This window comes from Astatotilapia calliptera, chromosome 9 (genome assembly GCF_964374335.1).
Source record: "Astatotilapia calliptera chromosome 9, fAstCal68.1, whole genome shotgun sequence".
In the NCBI taxonomy this organism is placed as follows: Eukaryota; Metazoa; Chordata; class Actinopteri; order Cichliformes; family Cichlidae; genus Astatotilapia; species Astatotilapia calliptera.
In genome coordinates, this window is record NC_137430.1 from 29,872,719 (window position 1) to 29,892,470 (window position 19,752).

Consider the following 19,752-nt stretch of genomic DNA (forward strand, 5'->3'; position numbering starts at 1 on the left):
TCTAAGGTTTATTTTTTAGCACCTGGCGGCTCTTTTTTACTTCTCATCCGTAAATAATCTGCTCTTTCACATGATTCAGTTTATTTTGAAAAGTCTCAACAGGATCTTGAGCTTTATTGTGAAAGGTTTATGTGGCACATCCGACATACTGTTTTATTTTAGTCCATGACGCGCTTACCTTCAGGGTCATACATCACATGAAAACCAAAATAGTTCCAAACACCACATCTGAATGAGGGTGGGGGAGGTTCAATTTGCCATGTTGCAAGGAGAGCTTAGCTTCTGTCTCGCTAGCTTGCCCTGCGCTCAGTGAATCTGCGTTTGACTACTCCGTCTAGGCTGCACTGTCGAGCGCAGATCCACTGAGCGCTCAACACAGACAGCATCGTCAGAAGGAAAGTTGATAAAATAAATTAAAAATTTTGTATTGTTCGATACATATGCGTACCGAACCGAAAGCACTGTATCGAACGGTTCAACATCGATACGAGTATCGTTGCACCCCTAAAATTAAAGTGACTAACAGTTTCATATAGCTCTTAAATACACACACAACATTTGTATGGTCAGTGTTTAACTGCATTAATTCTATTCAATATTTTTAAGATTATTTCTAACTTGTAGAGTATTCAACTAGTCTCATTTTTTCAGTCGTTTAAACAAAACAGTAAATTAGTTGACAAGGGGACCTCTAACGCAAATATGGTCAAATCTGGCTCTAAGAATCAAACGAGACAACCCGGCTGATAACGTTGAGGCTTTGAAAACCCAATGAGTTGTCTATTCTGCGTTTTATACTGTCCATGGATGCTTCCAAAATGAGCTGCATCACATTTAGCTTGAACGACAATGAGCTAGGGTTATTACAGCTATGCAGTGAATCGAAACAGAATAAAAACTGGACACTGGAAGCTACTGGGACCCATAAAACTGACTGAAATGATACTGTGCAGATGATTACATCCTTCCATACCATGGCAATCACCTTCATCTAGGAAATATCTGAAGGCTCTCTTTCCATTAGCTTGGCTTGAATTTGGGCTTTTATGAGAAGTGCAAAAATCAAAAGTGGGAAAAGCCATAAATGAAATTCTTCTTCACTCGTCCTCTGTCACACCGACCCTCTGCATATCCTCCTGCACTACATCCATGAACCTGCACATGTCCATGCTCATCCAGCCTCTATAACTTCGTCTCCAAACCGCTAAACCTGCACTGTTCCTTCTCATTTCTAACCCTGTCCATTCTGCTCACTCCCAGCGAAAATCTCAGCATCGCCAACTCTGTCACCTCCAGCTCAGCCTCCTGTCTTTTTATTGGCACTCACCTGTTCTAATGGCATTACTTCATAGCAGGTCTCTACCATTTTGCAAACCTTCCCTTTTACTCTTGTTGAATCAAATCACCACTGGCGCTCATCCCCACCCTGCCTACACTCTTTTCTTCACCTCTCCTGTGCACTGCAAGAAATCATAATTAAAATTAAACCCAATTAACTCTCTAATAAACACACAAACTAATTTTAAAAAAATCATGAAAAAAACAGAACTATTGTAGAGCTGTGGCACTGTGAGGTGGGCGTGTTTGACATATGTGGCTGGAAAACATATAGATAGATAGATAGATAGATAGATAGATAGATAGATAGATAGATAGATAGATAGATAGATAGATAGATAGATAGGTAGATAGGTGTGTGTGTGTGTGTGTGTGTGTGTGTGTGTGTTACATCTGACTGAGGTGTTTTCTCTGTTAATTCCTGGTTTCTTCTCTCTCTAATTCACACACACGAGCGGTCCATAGGGAGACGCCATCTTCCACTTGCAGCGCAGCAGAGCAGGGAGGGAGTTGCCTAGCAACGGTTCTCCTGGAGAAGGCCTGAAACGGCCATCTTGGATTTGGAGCATCAGATGTGAGAAGTGGGCTAATGATACCTGCCAGGGGGAGTGCATATGTTCGAGTCTGTGAGGTGTGTGTTTGTGCGAGGTGTGTGTGTGTGAGTCGCAGCAGCCTGTATTGGCAGCCTAATTACTTTCCTTCGTCTCGCCGCTCCCTCTCTTCCCCGCTCCTCGACGCTCACCTGTTTTAATGGCACACAGCTGAGAGAGGATCGATAGCGGCTGACTGCAAATTGGAGTTTTTACGCCAACGCGCAGTTGAAAGGTTTGGCAAAAAAAAAAAACAGTGCCAGAGAGCAAGTGAGAGAGAACCATGAAAACTTATTTTACCAAATTCACCATAAACCTGTGATGTAGTCTGCAGAGAACACATTCCAGATTTCTGGATGTTTTACCACCAACTTTTTCTGCAACAATATAATCATGTCAGTCACAAAAAACAAAAAAAGTCTCAACAGTCTCAATTAATCACTTGATTTAATAAAACCATAAAACAACGAGTAGTGGTTACAATTTCCTAAAGAATATCTTGTGTGCTTGTGTTGCGTGTTTGGCTCGATCAGTGCTGCAAAACCAAGAATTATCTTTTGTTTTTTTAATCACAGCAGAAAACCAGACGTTTACAGTCCAAAATCCAAAATTACTCATCATAGGAGTAAATAAAACCCTAAAATACACATCTAATGCTAGCATGAGGACCCCTACCAGACGCAGGGGCTGGTCAGGATTCAAACCCCGATCTATCGTTCCAAACATGGAAGTGTTGCTACTACACTAACCAGCTACACGACTCACACCCCCCAAACGATCTCCAAGCTACCGAGTAAATCCTGGGCGTGGTCAGAGAAAGAAAGGAAGTTGGAGAAGCAGAGGTAAGCAATATCGCCCTAAAGTGGTCCTAGTGGATCACATGGACGAAGCAACACTAACCGGTATAGAAATGAGCAAACAAACACGTGTGTCTGCTACGCACTAACACCACCCACACAGCACATAAGCTACATCGGTAATGCCTTGTGGCGCTGTGCTGGATGGAGCGTGATTTACTGACTACGCTCCTCTGTCATGCCAATGTCACAGCAATGGCGGTGAGGGTGCTGTCAGGGCTAGCACTGATTAGCAGACCATGCACCCAATCAGTGCACTTTTCTTAATGTTACCTGATAACGTATCATTCAATAAAGTCAATAAAGCTGATTCTGATCATTCTTTGGTCTAAATCTGGTCAAATAAACCAAAACCAAAAAACAGTGATGGCCAAAAAGCTAACACTGAGTTCAACACTACGCATAAGCAGTAAAAAAGAACGGATGTGGCGACCTAGATGTCACCTGTTAGATAGGTAACATCATGAAAGCCTCGAGCCAAATTTTTTTGTCATCCCAATTTCGGTGTTGAATACTTGTGATTGTGAATGATTAGCCAATGAGGCTATCCTGGATAAGCCTCCTTTCTTACACTTGAAAAACCACATTTTACAAGACGAACTTAATATTTTCTTCAGTATGACCAGAAATGAGTGACTCAGGTGGTTCCTTTTAGGTCATTCAGCTCGATGATCTGCACCTTTAACAATATATCAGGAACTATGAGCTGATGGAAAAGGGGTGCCTGGATGGGAAATCATAATTACATCTCTTAAATTAAGAAAAAATCTTAAAAAATAATTAAGAGGATGTAGAACCTTTTCTCCTGTCAACTGGCTGCAGCAAAATCTAGATGCACAGCATCACTGTTGGCTCTGCATTACACACAACCGTTCTATTGGCTGGACTCTGCTCTGCCGTCCTTTTCCTTAACATCCAGCTTTCACTTGATCTCTCTCTTTCTTATCACATAATCATAAACAGCCAGTCCACCCACAAAGCCACCATGGTAACCAAATCTACCTCCAGCAGGCACACTCAAACACACACACACACACACACACACACACACACACACACACACACACACACACACACACACACACACACACACACGCACACACATAAAGGAGGACTAAAGCATGCGTCATGCTTTGGGGACCTTGGGCTGTCACACTCACATGCAGGGACCCGTGTGGATGGCGGGGCGTCCTCTGGCTTTACAACTTGTGTGTCCACAGCAAAGCCAGGGACAACACGGGTACACACAGAAACACACACATTTATACAGTATATGTCTAAATATACACACAGTTGTAGCAGCAGCCAAGCGTCACGTCCACAATGGCAGAAAAGCAGAAAACCAGGGCGCCCTGTCGGAGCAGTGGGTTAAGATGCCACCAGTGGACATACAGTATCATGTCCGAGGGGAAACAGTGATACGCGTCCATCACAGTTTCCCACAGTCCAAAGAAACTCAGCTCGGGATATGAAACACAGAGAAAGGCTACAAATGGTTACAAAGAGGAGGCAGAGAACTACACATATATATCATAATTGCAGATACATTTTCTGATAAAAGGCTCATCTATTATCAGAGGAGATGCATCTATTATTAATGCATTACTTCTATTAAGAGATGCATTTACTTGTCACTCCCTAATTTCTGTCAGTAACATATCTGAGGGGTAATGAGCTCGCAGCCTCATCAGCCAGACGGTATTCTGCTGCTGCAATAAGTCACTTACTTCAAACCAGAGTCGTCTGACTGAATTTTGCAGGACTGATCGTTCGCTCGCTCAAACACGGTTTATGAAACAGTCACTCATGTATTGATTTGCACTTCCTGGACATGATTTTTCCAACCTTATTTTTGTGCCTGAGCTCAGATCTGTCTGGTCTCATTTGTACTTATTTGTGTCCATGTAGAAGAAATGAATATTTTCCTTTTGTGTATGACTCCACTTGTGCCTATTTTATTTTTAAAAAGATGTCGATTTAAAGCACATCACAAATGATTGATTTAATGTAATTTGTTTTCATATTGTACTTATGTAACACAATGACAAGGAAAATTGACTTGTAATTACATTTTTGAGTGCCTGGTTTTATTGATCCATTGATCCATATCCAAATAATATTTATTTCTGGGAATAAATGATATTAAAAAATTAAAAAGAACAAGAAAATCGGTCTGCAATTTCACAATCAGTGTATCTACAGTCTGGATAATAAACCGTTTGATGGCATTACTGTGCTCTGCAAACTTTTCATTATACTTGGCACCTTGTAAACAAGCAGTCACACTGAAAAAAACTCTACAAGCTCGTCTTTGCTTCAAGTGGCTTAATCGAGTAAATGTTCGGTCTCCTCACTCAATAAATGACACTAACTGTTCAAAATTAGACTCAATTTGCAGTTCAACACTGAATCCATTCAGCGTTTGAGCTGTAGTGACACCTCTCTCTCTGTTTCTGCTGCTCCTCACTCTGACCTAATTAAAAGGTTAAACTGTCAAATTAAGGCAGAAACAGACACGCAAAGCAACGTTTTTCCTGCCTATGAAGGGACCTCTGGGGTGAGACAACATTTAACGGGATCAGTCCATGTAAAAGCCGATGAGTCTTGGAGGAACCAAAATATGCAATATGCCCGAGGAGTTAATAAATCTGTTTGAGAAAAATAAAAACCTCTTTGGGTAAAATACACAAAAAAAAATCCTCTATGTAGGACAAAAATCCTGCAGAGAAAAATTCTGGATTCTCACACTGACATCATCAGTGCATGTAATTGTTCCTATAGCTCAACAGTTCTGCTCAGTTATTGGTCACAAATGTCTAACCAATGCTTGTTTCCACTTTTCAAGAACTGGGATTTGACTGGTTTTAGTGATTAGTATCATTATTGTATAATAAACAAGCAATGTGAAGACGTCACTGTGGTTTGCGTAAATAATGATAAGCATCCTTCTCCGTATTTACCATTTTAAACTCGATTAGGGTAGCTTTGCATGACTCACAATTTGAAATAATCCTTATGCATGTTATACTGGGCCTTGGTGCCTTGCAAAGACTATGGGTATGAACAACAGCTGAGTGGGGCTTCTGTGCCTGAGATTAGGGCTGGGCGATATATCGAGTTTTTTAAAAATATCGATATATTTTTATACGAGATATAAGATGTGACAATATCGTTTATATGGATATAGTCTATGTTACGTTATAATTATACTTGTGGAGCCACAAGTTTGCCTCTCTTTGTCCACTTTTGTCTCTACGCAACGTTACTCGACCTCGCCTCTCCTTCACTGAACACAACTCCCCCTCCTCCCCCATCGCTTCACCTGCAGGCAGCGACAGGATGGACACGGCAAATCTCCGTTAACGAGTTACTGCGCATCACCCCGTGCGTGGGGCTGGATGGCGTCAACGTGTTAACGAGCTAACCGCGCTAACGTCATGCAGCCTAAAATCCTTTCATTCTCTCAAAAATCGACAGCGCGCCTTATGTATGAATTCTGGTTGTGCTTGATGACCGCGAACCGATTTTATGTGGAACACGGCGCTCAGCAATCTGTCAAAAAATGTTTTAGTACGACTTTGGTCAGGTACGAAGCTGCACCGCTTGATGGATTGTCGGAGCATTACGGCTACCGAGGAGCCTCGCGGAGTGATACGTACTGTGCTTCAACGTAATATTACCCTATTGTGTGTGTATAAGGACCATACATGGCACCTGTTAAGAGACATGGTTACGAAGCGGATTTCTATGGGCTCAAAATGTGGTCATAAATATTTTGTACTTGTAAATCAGGATTTGTATGTGTAAAAAGAATTTGTGCGTGTGTAAAAAAGATTTGTATGCGTAAAAAAGATTTGTGTGTGTGTAAAAGATTTGTGTGTGGACTTAGCCAAAAAAAACCCTGCAAGTTACAAGTACGAATTTTGACCCTATTTTTCTTCCTTTAAGCTGATTGGTCAATGTCATGTCAATCACAAATGTAACAATCCAATCAGAGAACAGATGGGTTTGGCTGTCGAGGGGCGCTTTTTTTGAACTGCAGGTCTTTGAAGGGAATAAATGCCCTTTTACATGCCAACCCAGCGTTTTCCTTCATCACCACGAAGGAAAACAGTCTGTGGTCGTCTGAGTTTGGTGATTTTTGTGTCACAGGTCTACGTGTTTAATACAGGGACTTCCACAGCCTTTTCAACAGCGCTGCGGACGCGGGGGGGGGGGGGGGGGGGGGGGGGGGGGGCAGTGTTTTGGAAATGTGAGTCTTCATTACAAAGCTTTCTTCGTTATGAATTAGCATACATGTTTTTATTGAACATTTGAAGAACTAGCAAGAAAACCCCAGAAACTCTTGTAGGGGACAAAAAGTCAGAGATAGAAACAACAAGGAGCAGGTGCATCTAGTACAGGTAGAGCTGCTGCAAAAACCCACAGAGCTCAGCAGCCAGCAACAAATTCTGGATCCTTTGCTTTTAGTTAGCAATTAGCATTAGCAGCACATCCTGCGTCCGATGTGAAAGGACTTTTATGCTGCGCACTGTGATTCACAGCAATGGTCCCGGGTCAGCCCTGACTTTGTGTTAAACTAATCCTAAAGTAATAATGGTATTTCTAACCACTGACATACCACAACTTTATCCTTTCAACAGCTGCTGGAAGTAAGGGGACCTAACTGCTATCGGATATTTATATAGAGATTACCCTTCAAGGACCTGCAGTTCAAAAAAGTGCCCCTCCGACAGCCAAACCCATGTGTTCTCTGATTGAATTGTTTAATTTGTGATTGACATGACATTGACCAATCAGCTTAAAGGAAGAAAAATAGGGTCAAAATTCGTACTTGTAACTTGGAGGGTTTTATTGGCTAAGTCCACACACAAATCTTTTTTATGCACACACAATTTTTTTTTACACATACAAATCTTTTTTACGCACGCACAAATCTTTTTTACGCACACACAAATCTTTTTTACACACGCACAATTTTTTTTTACACATACAAATCTTTTTTACGCATGCACAAATCTTTTTTACGCACGCACAAATCTTTTTTACACACGCACAAATTTTTTTTACACATACAAATCCTGATTTACAAGTACAAAATATTTATGACCACATTTTGAGCCCATAGATTTCAAACTCCAGGCTGTCAGTCACGCAGTAGAGGTTGGGAACAGAGCAGCTGTGAAATCTGTCTATGTTATTATGCTCAGTGTCTTTTAGTTTACATTTTGCCTGCACAATTGTGAGCTCTTTGTTATGCACAAAAACAACATAGTTTTCTTTTATTTATGGAGCATGATTATTTAATAAATGCTCATAATTTATTTTTGAGTAGTTTTTTTCATGTACATCTATGCCGTATGTTAATTAAAGTGCCTGTGTGACATCTGGGACACAGCTTTGACTAAGAACTCTCTTTTTGTTCTTACTTTATGGCTTTAAAAAAATATCGAGATATGAATTTTGGGTCATATCGCCCAGCCCTACCTGAGATGACCGTTTTAGAGACATCCTCCCACTAAGACACAGGTGTCAAACTCCAGGCCTCAAAGGCCGGTGTCCTGCAGGTTTTAGATGTGTCCTTGAACCATCACAGCTGATTTAAATTACCTCCTCAACATGTCTTGAAGTTCTCCAGAGGCCTGATAATGAACTAATCATTTGATTCAAGTGTGTTGACCCAGGGTGAGATCTAAAACCTGCAGGACACCGGCCCTCAAGGCCTGGAGTTCTCCACACCTGCTTCAAGACATCATACAAATAACTGTATATATGAAATAAAAGAAATAATACTTTTTAATATACTGATTGAAGAGGGCTGGAAATGATTAGACAAATTAAACTCTGATTAACTAATTATTTACCTTTTTATTCAAACCTCCTAAATGTAAGAGCTTGCAGCTTCTGTGGGCATAAATGCCAAATCATGATCTTTGCACAGCAAGTTTTTAATACAACTCAATAAAACCTTGTGTTTCTAGTTTTTTCAAAGTTGGGGATAATAGTGGAATATCACTCAGTGCATTCACACACAGTAGTTTGTCCAGTAGACGGTGCAGGGAAGGCTGAACTCACAATCAGTGATACCATGACACCATTATTCACATTTAAAATCCAGTACTGGGTCTGGATGTAATTTTAAAGTATTAAAATCCAGCCATGGACTTCACAGTCTTCACTATGCACTCACTCTCCAGACTAAATAAAAAAACTCTTGGGCAAATTAAGTGATACTAAAAGTAGTACCACTGAGAATTAGTTGAGTCCAGCAGCTTAAAGTCATGCCAAGTTGGGAGTTTAGATGAGTGATTTAGGCGATGATGTAACTTTCTTCTTAACACAAACAAAACAGACAAGCAGCAATGAAACTCAGCATGAATTACTTGGTAACTTAAGTACAAAACTGTCCTAAAAGAAAGCTATACTATACAATAGCTTTTGCTGCTGACACGTTTCAGTCAGTACTGGATGACAGAACAAGTCCGGAGAACAATAGCCACGTGGTTTCCGGTTAAAAATGGGAAGCAGACCAGTGACAGCTCGATGAGCGTTGGAGTGTTATCAGAATAGAGGGGCTGTCAGTCATTTGTCATGCAGCGTGTTTGAAATGACGTCTGTCTCCATCACATGCCCGCTGAGTCTCACAGCAAGCAAAACTAGACTGTGGGCCTCAGTTCTGTGGGCGTGTTGCGCAATTTGACTGCTCAATGAAGACGACTCAGATCAGAAGCGTTCAGATTGACTGAAAATCAATGTCAGGATTGTGCTGATGATCAGACATCAGGACTCCTTAAACAACACTGTGAAACCATCACATAGTCACAACACATTAAAGCTGCTTGCTGCTAATTTGTTTTGACGTCTAGAGTAAAGGTGAGGTACAGGATTCACATGGACGTGATTCAAGATTAATTCCCATTTCACTTTGAATAGGCTGATAGAGTAGATGGTATAAAATGGAGAAAGTCCAATTGCAAAGCGTCAAGTTGAAGCTTAATTTAAATGTCTGTGCTGAAGCTACGTAAAGCCTGTGAAGTAGTCTATGCAAGTGGCCAGCGCTCCTGTGCAATTTAATTACCAAAACTGTAGTCGGCAATAGTTTATATTTAGTTTATCTCCTTGACTTGATTTATTCTCTTTCCAGTCGATTTGAAAAATGATGCCAGAAACAGAAAATGCCTTGGAGAAAAAGACGGTATTGAACAGGCCAATCACGGCCAGTAACGTTTGGGGATGTGCACATCAAGTCATGACAGTTACAGCGTACGTAAGAACTTTTGCCATCTCCATCAGACTGTGAAACTGCATGCTTATTGGTCAAGAATCTGTGATTGTCAAGTTAACCAATGGGTATACCCACAATCATCCTCCTTTCTGAATCAAAGGAGGATGATAGTGGAGGATAATTCTCATATGAAGAGATCAGGGAAGTGTTATTGATGTCACAGAGAAAGTTTTCCCAGAGACGACTGCATTCTGAAAATATCCTGAGAGAGCAGGTCGTTGCTTGTGCGGCTAAAAATGAAGGATAAGTTAATTAGCCTCCTGTATATGAACAATATCAGTAACAAGTACCTAACTTGCCTGAAACTATGTGCCAATCAAACCTTTGTCACCCTGCCTTGTGAGTAGGGATGGGTATCGTTCAGGTTTTATCCGATACCGGTGCCAAACCGGTACTTTTGAAACGGTGCCTGTGCTTAAACGGTGCTCGAACCGGTGCTTAAAGAATGGAGAACACAAACTTTGTCCAAAAACTTCTATCATAACAGTTTTGTATAACATGTTGCCTTTACTTAGACCAGACAAAGATAAAGGACTGTAGCATGCCTCATGTTCTCCTCCACCTATAAGATCCCCAATAATCAATACGCACAGTGAAGTCAGACTGTTGTAGGGCAGAGAGGGTCAGATAGCCAATTAGAGAAGAGATCAATCAGAAACAATTTGAAAAGCTAGAAATCATCAAGCAAAGCTTCGAGACAAACGTCAACCCAGCTGAGGCGGGTTTCATGCTGTCATACATGAGACTTATAATAATCCCGTCCATGTCAGAGAGTCAAGCTGCCCTTTTCTACCAGGCTTCATACTACATCAGATGATATCAAGATGTTTTACCCTGCAGACTGCAGTCACAAGAAGACTGTCATTTTCACCTGCCCTTATTTATATCTGGCTGCAACAAGGCAGCAACTACAAGACTCATCATTACAGAACTGAGCAATGACACAGCTAGAAAGGAGGGCCTGGGGCGGGGGTGGGTTGCAAAGCAGCTTATAGTGGCAGAGGCAAATATAGGGTGGCTGAAACACCACTAATAAGAGATTTACCAACTGGATGTGTAGAAGGGTAAAACCTGAACTGCAACTCAACTTGAATACATTAAATGCCTGAAGACATTTTCTCATCATTTACTATTTAGGCTCTAACGTGTCAAAATGGGGGGTCAAAATTTAAATACTTATCTGACGCAAATGTGGACTCACCAGTATAGATGAAATTTGCTTTGTCATTACTTAGAGCTCAAGACACCAGTGGGTGTGTGTGTGTGTGTGTGTGTGTGTGTGTGTGTGTGTGTGTGTGTGTGTGTGTGTGTGTGTGTGTGTGTGTGTGTGTGGTTTAATTATTAAAACAAATGAATCTTGTTCAGCATCTGCAACAAGCTGATATATAATTACAGGTTATGAATACAGATTAATACTTCTGCATTTTCTGAGCTTAGGAGCACAACAAGCCCATTTTCACTAAATTCACACATCTCCATGTCAGTGCACTTTTCACTATCGAGCAGTGCATCTGCTTTGAGCATTCTGGCAACAAAACTCTGCCAGGTTCTGCCACCCTAATTTACATGAAATATAATAATAATACAAGAGGATTTTATTAAACGATCAAGAAAAAAAACTAGACTTTAATAATTATTTGGAGATATCCAATTGTAAATGTCAGAAAAAGATGAATAGGATGTAGTGAAATGAGCCTAGTGTAAATAACTTACACAAATAACAGCAGAGCAGTTTTCCCTTATGAATTGCAATAATACCAAAAATCAGTACATTTATATTCTTAAAGGGATTTTTGTCAAAGTTAGCAAAGCAACATTTAAGTCAAGTGTGTTGCTTTTAAACAATAAAGAATCATTTCCAATCGTGTCCTCACAGTGAGGAATACAGATCAGTAATTTATCACTGCTGCTGGATCCATAATCAGGATTGGCAGATATCCAAGTTGGACTTGTGCTCCTCTAACTGTGACACCCAAAGCAACCTACTACACATGTTTCTTGGGCTTTTTTGAACAACATTACTTCTTGCCTCAAAAGCTACATAATCTAGTGCTTTGAAATTTCAAACAACTATATGCTGAGTGACATGTTGGTGTGGTCACTGGCACTGTTGCTTCACAGCAAGAGTGTCTCAGGTTCAAACCCACCAGCTGGCTGGGGCCTTCCTGTGTGGAGCTTGCATCTTGTCCCTGTTCCTGCGTGGGTTCTCTCTGGCTTCCTCCCACAATCCAAACACATACACTACCTATACACTAGGTTAGCTGTTGATTTTAAATTGTATGTAGGTGCGAATGTGGTTGTCTGTCTATATATGTCAGTTCTGTGACAGACCCTGGACTCTGGATGGAACTATAAACACCTAAATCTATGGAGTACAATAAGAAGAACTTTGCATCCCATCCTGATTGGAAACTCTCCTCCACAGCAGTGCTTCATTCATCAAGCCTGATCAACTTAATCACACATAATAGTGTAAATACTCATTAATTATTCATCAACATCCCTGGGAAAGAGGCCGCGTGAGGCACTGCAGATACAAAAAAACAACAAGGCTACACTGACCTGAAATGTACGGCTTCAGGCCACAGATGCACGCTGTTGTTGTTGTTGTTGTTGTGTTCATGCACACACAGAATCTAGGCCTGCATTGTTAATGAGAAAAAAAACTGCAATATGGCATTTTACAAAACCCCCAAATCTGCAAGAATTTAGAAGTGAAACGCAACAATCACCCTCACCAGCTCCTGATAAATATTCAATACAAAAAAGAAAAGAAAAAAATGAACAAAAGCTTTGATACCATGTGAAATATTTAGCAAGAGGAAGAAAATGTGCTGCTGCTGGGTTCACACCTGAGCAGCTCTCTGGTGATTAAACATGAACGAGTGTGTGGACATCCCCTCATTTTGTTTCTCCAGGTCAAAGCGTTTTACTTTTAACACCTGAGACTGGACCCACAGCTCACAGCGTGATCTCAAGACGTCCTTAAACACACCAGAAACATTCACAGCTTCATTCTACAGCACTTTAACAGTTAGTTCAGGGACTGCAGGAGAGCTGGACTTTGAGAGCTCTGCGGTTAACGCGGCCGTCCTTTGACGCTCCTATCATCCACCAACAGCTCGCTGCATCCCATCTGCAAGTCACTCTGCATAAGAGCGAACGCTAAACGCTTGAGAATGGCTCCTTAATGCCTAGAGGTCACAGCAATACAGCAGAGATGATGCGATTTAGGCGACAGTAAGTGAGGGAGTGAGGGAGAGGCTTATCTACCAGAGCTCAGCTGATTGCTGCGTTTATCTAATAAACAGGTGGAGCGCCGCACCGTCTCCTCAAAGACGAAGACTGAAGTTTCATCCTGCAGCTATACTCACTAAATGCAGCAGGAAATTGTAGCCTGACTTTCATTGCTGCACAATAACTGTAAAGGCACGGCGTCCTCAAACACCTTTATTAGGAGGCAGAATACCTGCTTTACCTCTCTGCCACAAATCAGACAAATATCATCTGCGGCATGTTTTAGCTTCTTAAAGGAGAACAATTCTGCTCATTTCCAGCATCACATTTTATTCTTAGAGTAGTTTGCGTTATTCACAAGTCTAAATAATCCTTAAGTATCTTATACCAGGCTGTGACGGAGCCCCTCAGCTCATCCACTGTCCTCCTCTCAAAGCAACTTTCACCTGATTGGCTGCCAAGTGTAAATGGAGGCTGGGTGGCACTTATGTGCCTGAGATGACCATTCTAGGTACAACGCACTCTATGACATCATACAGAGCCAAGACAAAAAATTTTTAAAAAACTCAGTACTTACCTAAGAAACTAAGAATAGACTAGTAATGCTCTTTACTGTCCCTCGTTGGGGTAATTCAATATGAAGCATAATAGGACCCCTTTAAGTTTTTTATGTAGTGACTGTACAAGAGATGAAATGGAGTTCTTTAAATCAGCCTTTCAAACATCAGTTAACAACAACTGAGGCTGGCGATCAATAAAGGCGATCGATACTTTCAGGGTTTTTTTTTGCAAACTAATTAATCCCTTATTCACAAACAACACATAATCCACTCATCTATTTTTCTGAACCTCCTTATCTGAGTCACAGGTGCGCCAGTCAAAACATACGTGTTTAGACCTCCCTCTCCGCACTCACTCCTCCACTTGATGGACCGTTTTTGTTCGCTATGTTGATTGATCTTTGTGCGCAAACAGTGACGCTGCCACAGCTCTGAAACATACTAGTGCTGAAGGCGCGAACGCTCCCTGCAGCATTCTCCTGAAACACAGGAGTCGCCCCTCATATAAAACCTCCACATCTCGTATGTGGGGGAGAAGTCAGAACCGGAAGCAAAGAAAGTTTCATCTTTTCAAACTGTAGCAACAACGCGAGGATACAAAAACTGCTGAAACAACACCGAAGAGTAGCTTGTGCCAGCGGATGTGATGTCACTTTCCGTGGATTAGTTATGTGCATTAATAGATCCTGAAGAAGCGATTAATCCCCAAAACGGTGCGGGCATCCACCCTTCTCTGGCTGGAGAACTGTGGCCTCAGATTTGGAGGTGCTAATTCTCATCCACACCACTTCACACACAGATGCCACCTAGCAGGACTACATCATCCCCAAATTCACTTGATACATGCGACACTATTATCTGTTTCTGGGCCCAAATGCTCGATCAGTTCCCAAAAGCAAACAGTCACTGGCTCACCACCCAGAGGTAAAACAATCCAAATTCCTTTTACTCAAATGGAAAACAGCCCGGCTGCTTCACAAGGTTCAAACAATCAAAAACGTACAGCACCGCTGTAGGTAAAAGGTCGTAAACAGACACGAAAATCTACACACTGAGGATGTCTGGAGGATTAGTGAAGCACATGTAACAATGTGCGACCTGGTGAGTAGCTACAGAACTATGATTAGGATAATAAAAACACATTAGCCCGGGAAACTGTAGGACGAGGGTTTAACTGCACTCAGTAAAAGTTCACCTTGATGGTCCCTGAGACAAAATCAGCAAACTTCAAATAAGCCAAACTTTTTAATCTGCTGCTGTGTGGTCTGAGGTACTCACTATGACAAAGTCTTGGCCCTAAATTTAATGTCCACACCCGACACCAGTGGCCTTCAAAAGGCGTTTCATCCAAAGAGTGGGACTGTAGTATTAACCAGCTGGCTAACAACTTGTTTCAATCACTTCCTGTTTGAGAACATTCATTTCAGAACTCCAAGGTTACTGCCACGTTCCAGTTACTTTGGATGTCGGATTTAGTGATTTCCAGTAGGAAAGTCGGAAAAGCGTAGAAGACCAGGGCTTGTTTCACTTCTTAGCAAAGCAGAGCAACTCACGTACCACAAACAAAACAACATAATGCTTGTTGTTTGTTGTAGGCAGGCTATTATTTTAGACATAAGGTTTCAAGTTTCTCTACTTGGACTTTATCTGGACTGTTTCTTACTTTGAAACTAATTGGTTAGTGTGTTGCTTTTCTCACCCGTGCAGTTTATTAATGGGCCGTGGTTACGCTGACAGCTTAACGCTCCACCCTAGCTTCCAAATGTGGACATTTTTGGATCTAAAAAAACAACAAGGTAGTAATCAAGGCCTTCCAAAACCAGTGGGTGACGTCGCTGTGGCTATGTCCATTTTTTACACTTTTTATGCAAGTAACAAGAACACAAAGCATTGTTTCCTATTAGCTGATGTTAACAAATTGGAGTTTTTAAAATCTCTTTGAAGAGACGCCATCCATCTGAGCGGCCTCATCTGCTGCTCGCCGCGCTCCTGTTTTGTAATGACCACAGGAACACGATCCCTTAATGATCCAACGCACACACACACATATATACACACACTGTTCTCACCCCGTGTTTGGATCAGTACACGTGACAGGCCCACACTGACATGTCCGTCGCACAATCAGGAGGCCTGTCATCCTTCAACCTGCTGTGATCCACCACTAACTCCACCAATCCCTCCATCACACACACACACACACACACCTGAATGTTTTCAGGCTGGCTGACGTTGGGCGTGACGTTTCCTCGTCGTCCTGCCGTTTCCATCATTAATAACATCTGCCAGCAGCAGGTTCTGCTCTGATAAACACTCTCGGCTGGATTAGGAGCTCCAGTCGGCCTGCAGCTGCCACACTTTCACCTCAGCATGTGTGTGTGTGCGTGCATGTGTGTCACTGCAGAGAGAAAATAAAACCTTTTATGAATGATGAGGCTGATCAGAAAGAAACGGGACAGTCTGATGCATCGAGGTTTGACTGCTTTCAGGGGATTTCAAAGGCACGCGCCGATGTTTTTAGATTAAAGCCGCAGATTCTTGCTTGTCTGGACTAATTACTCGGCACTCGCCCCACAATTTACACTCAGTCTTCATCATCCTCGGAGAACACGTGAAAGCATTTTCAAACACATATACACCACAATCTCCATCACCTTCAACACATCAGATTTTGGCAGCATAACACACACGCACACCTGCACACAAGCAGTAAATTGTTGGCAAAAAAGGGTGGCTCACATCCAGCATGTATCCAGGATCTCTCCCTGTGCAATGTAGACCCTCTCAGGCCTGTATAAATAAAATATGCCCTCCACATTATATAAGGCAGAGATGCTCACTGGCACTGGGATAACAACTGGGTGGGATGTTGTGATTGGGATTCAGTGGCCCATACAGAGGAGAGTGTGTGTGTGTGTGTGTGTGTGTGTGTGTGTGTGTGTGTGTGTGTGTGTGTGTGTGTGTGTGTGTGTGTGTGTGAAAAGAAGATGGTGGTGGTGGGAAGAATATTCCTCCTCATCCTCAGGCCCAAAAAAACAGAGAGAGCGAGGCAGGGATGCAAGCAGGAGTCTGCGATCACGGGCATCAAAAGCCAAGCTGCCCCCCTCTGTGCTGCGCTGTCACGCAGCGTTGCATCGCAATGCTATTATTAAACACACACACACACACACACGTACACACACACACACACACACACACACATACACAGGTAGGCTCGGCTGACTGTGTCAACATCTCAAGGTCAAACAATGGCTCGATTTTCGGACCCAAAACGGGCGAACAGGCCGTGTCGGGTGTGTGTGTATGTGTGTGTGTGTTTCCTCCGCAGCTGAGACAAAGAGCAGCGGGAGAATCCCGCAGCCTGCTCCCGCTCAGCCCTCATCCTCCCCCGGCCACACAGAGCTGCTCAGGCCGGTCCCCTGACTGACAAACATCTGGATGGGAGGAGCGGGAGGGGACGAGGAGGAGGTGGAGGACGGGGCCGCAGGAATGAACGGTTAGATTCCGTTAGTAGGTACGGGCTCCCGGTGTGGATGGTGATGGTGATGAGATAACGTGATAACGAGAGAAAAGAGGAAGAGGAGGAGGAAGAGAAGTAGGAGGGGGAGGAGAGGGGAGGCTTTTCTCCCTCGCACCCCTCGTGTTTTTTTGATCCATTTCTTACCCTCTGACAGCTCCAGCTCCAGCTCCGCCAGCCGAGCTCGGATCTCCAGCGGTATCGGCGACGCCTCGCGGTCCGCCATTCGGCTCGTACCGTATTAAGCACGTCCCCGGTTCGACTGTTACCTCCGCTGCCGCCGCTGCTGTATCTCCTCCTGCCTCCTCCTCCTTCTCCTCCGCTCGGAAAAGGAGAGCTTCTCCTGGCGGCCCCTCCTCGGCGGAGGCGCGTGAAGACTGCGAGAACAAAGAGGATAAATGTGGCTCTTGGTTTAACGGGGGCCCGCCATGACGCCCGCTCCTTGAATCGGTAAAGACCCCGGTTTCGGTCGGCTCTCTATGCTGTCGTTGCGGCGGTTGTGGCGGTGATGATGATGATGATGATGAGGCTCGCGCAGCCCCGGTCTCAGAGCCGTTTGCAGCTTCTTGCCGCTGGTGTCACGTGACTCTACGGAGGAAGGAGGGAAAAGGGAGGGAACTCCGCTCATCACCGGCAGGGGGCGCATCAACCAACCACACCTACAACGCCCAAATGAACCTGTATGGGAGCCCAAAAGTGGCACAATAAATACATAAATAAATAAACTCCTGGTTTAATTACACATAAATAAAAATTGTATGATTATTTAATCTATTACTATTTATAAGTTCAAATGTTTTTTTTCTTTCACATTAGGAACATTAGGTAATTATTTCACTTGTATTCATTTTGAACCCTTTAAAATAAAAACTGCAATTTTTTTATTTGTAGATTTCTTGCAAAAAAACATAACATTCAAGCGTAACCTATATTTTCTTTCATTTAAATGGTTTAAAATTAGGATACACAAAAAAGCACTCAAGAAAAGTTTACTCTACCACCTAGAAATGCTTTGTGCCTGTTCTGCTTGTCTTTTGCGATGCAAATTTTGTTTACCTTAATATTATGAAAGTTGTTTGGTTCCTAGAAACAATTTAAAGACCCCAACAACACTCAAAGTTTTGAGGGAAAAAATTGTAGAGCTGAAACTCTACAATAAAAAATTTGTGGCATATCAAGTTTCAGTGCCAACTTTATTTTTATTACTCACTTTTTAAATTAATGAATTTAAAATTATTAGAAACTACATCGTAGATTTCTAAAACAGTTTTCTGTTGGGAAACAAAAGTTGAATAACTTTGAATAACTAAGGAAGCGCTGCCTGATCAAACTGCATAGCTTACATTCTAAAAGTGCAGATTTATTAGTCATGTTTGTTAAGTTTTAAGTCAAACCGCTGTCTGCATTTTGGGTAGTGATTTTTTTTCCAGTTTAGCACAGCTTTTCTTCTCCTTCTCTCATTAGCCATTACTTTTAATGTGGCTGTTCTATATTCCATGTTTGTGTGTGAAAACTGAGCCTCAGCAGAATAATATCATTAATATTAAAGGTCAAGCGCCCTTCAATTAAGCACAGTATGATTGAATGAGCATAATGTGCCTGTGACACATAACTGAGCATCAATTTGTCTGCAGAATGCTGCGTGTTTCATTAGTATTCTTCATCTCATTCATTAGGCCTATAGCCTTCTGAGAATCAAATCATCCTCATTGTAAACAAGTGGTGGTGCCAGATAATGGAGTAATGAGTGTTGTGATGTTACTCTTCTGCCATCTGCTGGTCCAAAGAAGGAACTAACGTAAAGGGTGCCGACTATATTTAAATGTTAATCATGGAGAGGGTGATCGGATAGAGCAGAATAAATACATACACAAACTTAACTTCAAAGGCACTTCTTTAATAGTTGTTCAATGTGTACAGTCTGTACAAAATAACTTTCCACAACCGTGCCCACTCTGTCTCCATGACATCTGTTTAACATTTAAAACTTTATATTTCAAAGAAAAGAAAAATGGCTTCATTACAATCAAATTCAAGTTCTCACATACAGTTCAAGTGCTGAAACAATGTTGTTTCTAGACACACAGTAAGTACCCACCCAGCCAAAAGGGAAGAAATGCACTCCTGTTTAAAATAAATAAAACTTTTCTGAAGTAAGGGAAACATGCTTTTGATCAATTTAATCCCAGAACTAGAAAGATCAAATCAGATCCCATTAAACACACTGGCCCTTGCAGCTCTCTGGTATCTAAAAATGGAAATAATACAGCTGATTAGCAATGATATTAATGGAAAAGGCTTCATGTGTGTCCACAGCAGTCATAGATAACACAGATGTATGGGTGGAGAAATATAACAACAGCACTAA

General features: G+C 42.1%; 1 protein-coding gene across 2 annotated transcripts in view; it reads right to left on the bottom strand.

Annotated features, from left to right (window-relative positions):
* LOC113029442 (disco-interacting protein 2 homolog C-like) overlaps window positions 1-17,968 on the bottom strand; it is a 71,149-nt gene extending 53,181 nt beyond the window's left edge. Inside the window, exon 1 of one of the 2 annotated variants that reach the window (XM_026180296.2) lies at window positions 17,532-17,968. In XM_026180296.2, the coding sequence (XP_026036081.1) occupies window positions 17,532-17,610 (79 nt within the window). In that variant the 5' untranslated portion in view covers window positions 17,611-17,968. The remainder of the gene's footprint in view (window positions 1-17,531) is intronic. The other variant, XM_026180299.2, reaches the window with a different exon arrangement.
* Between the last annotated feature and the right edge of the window lie 1,784 nt (window positions 17,969-19,752).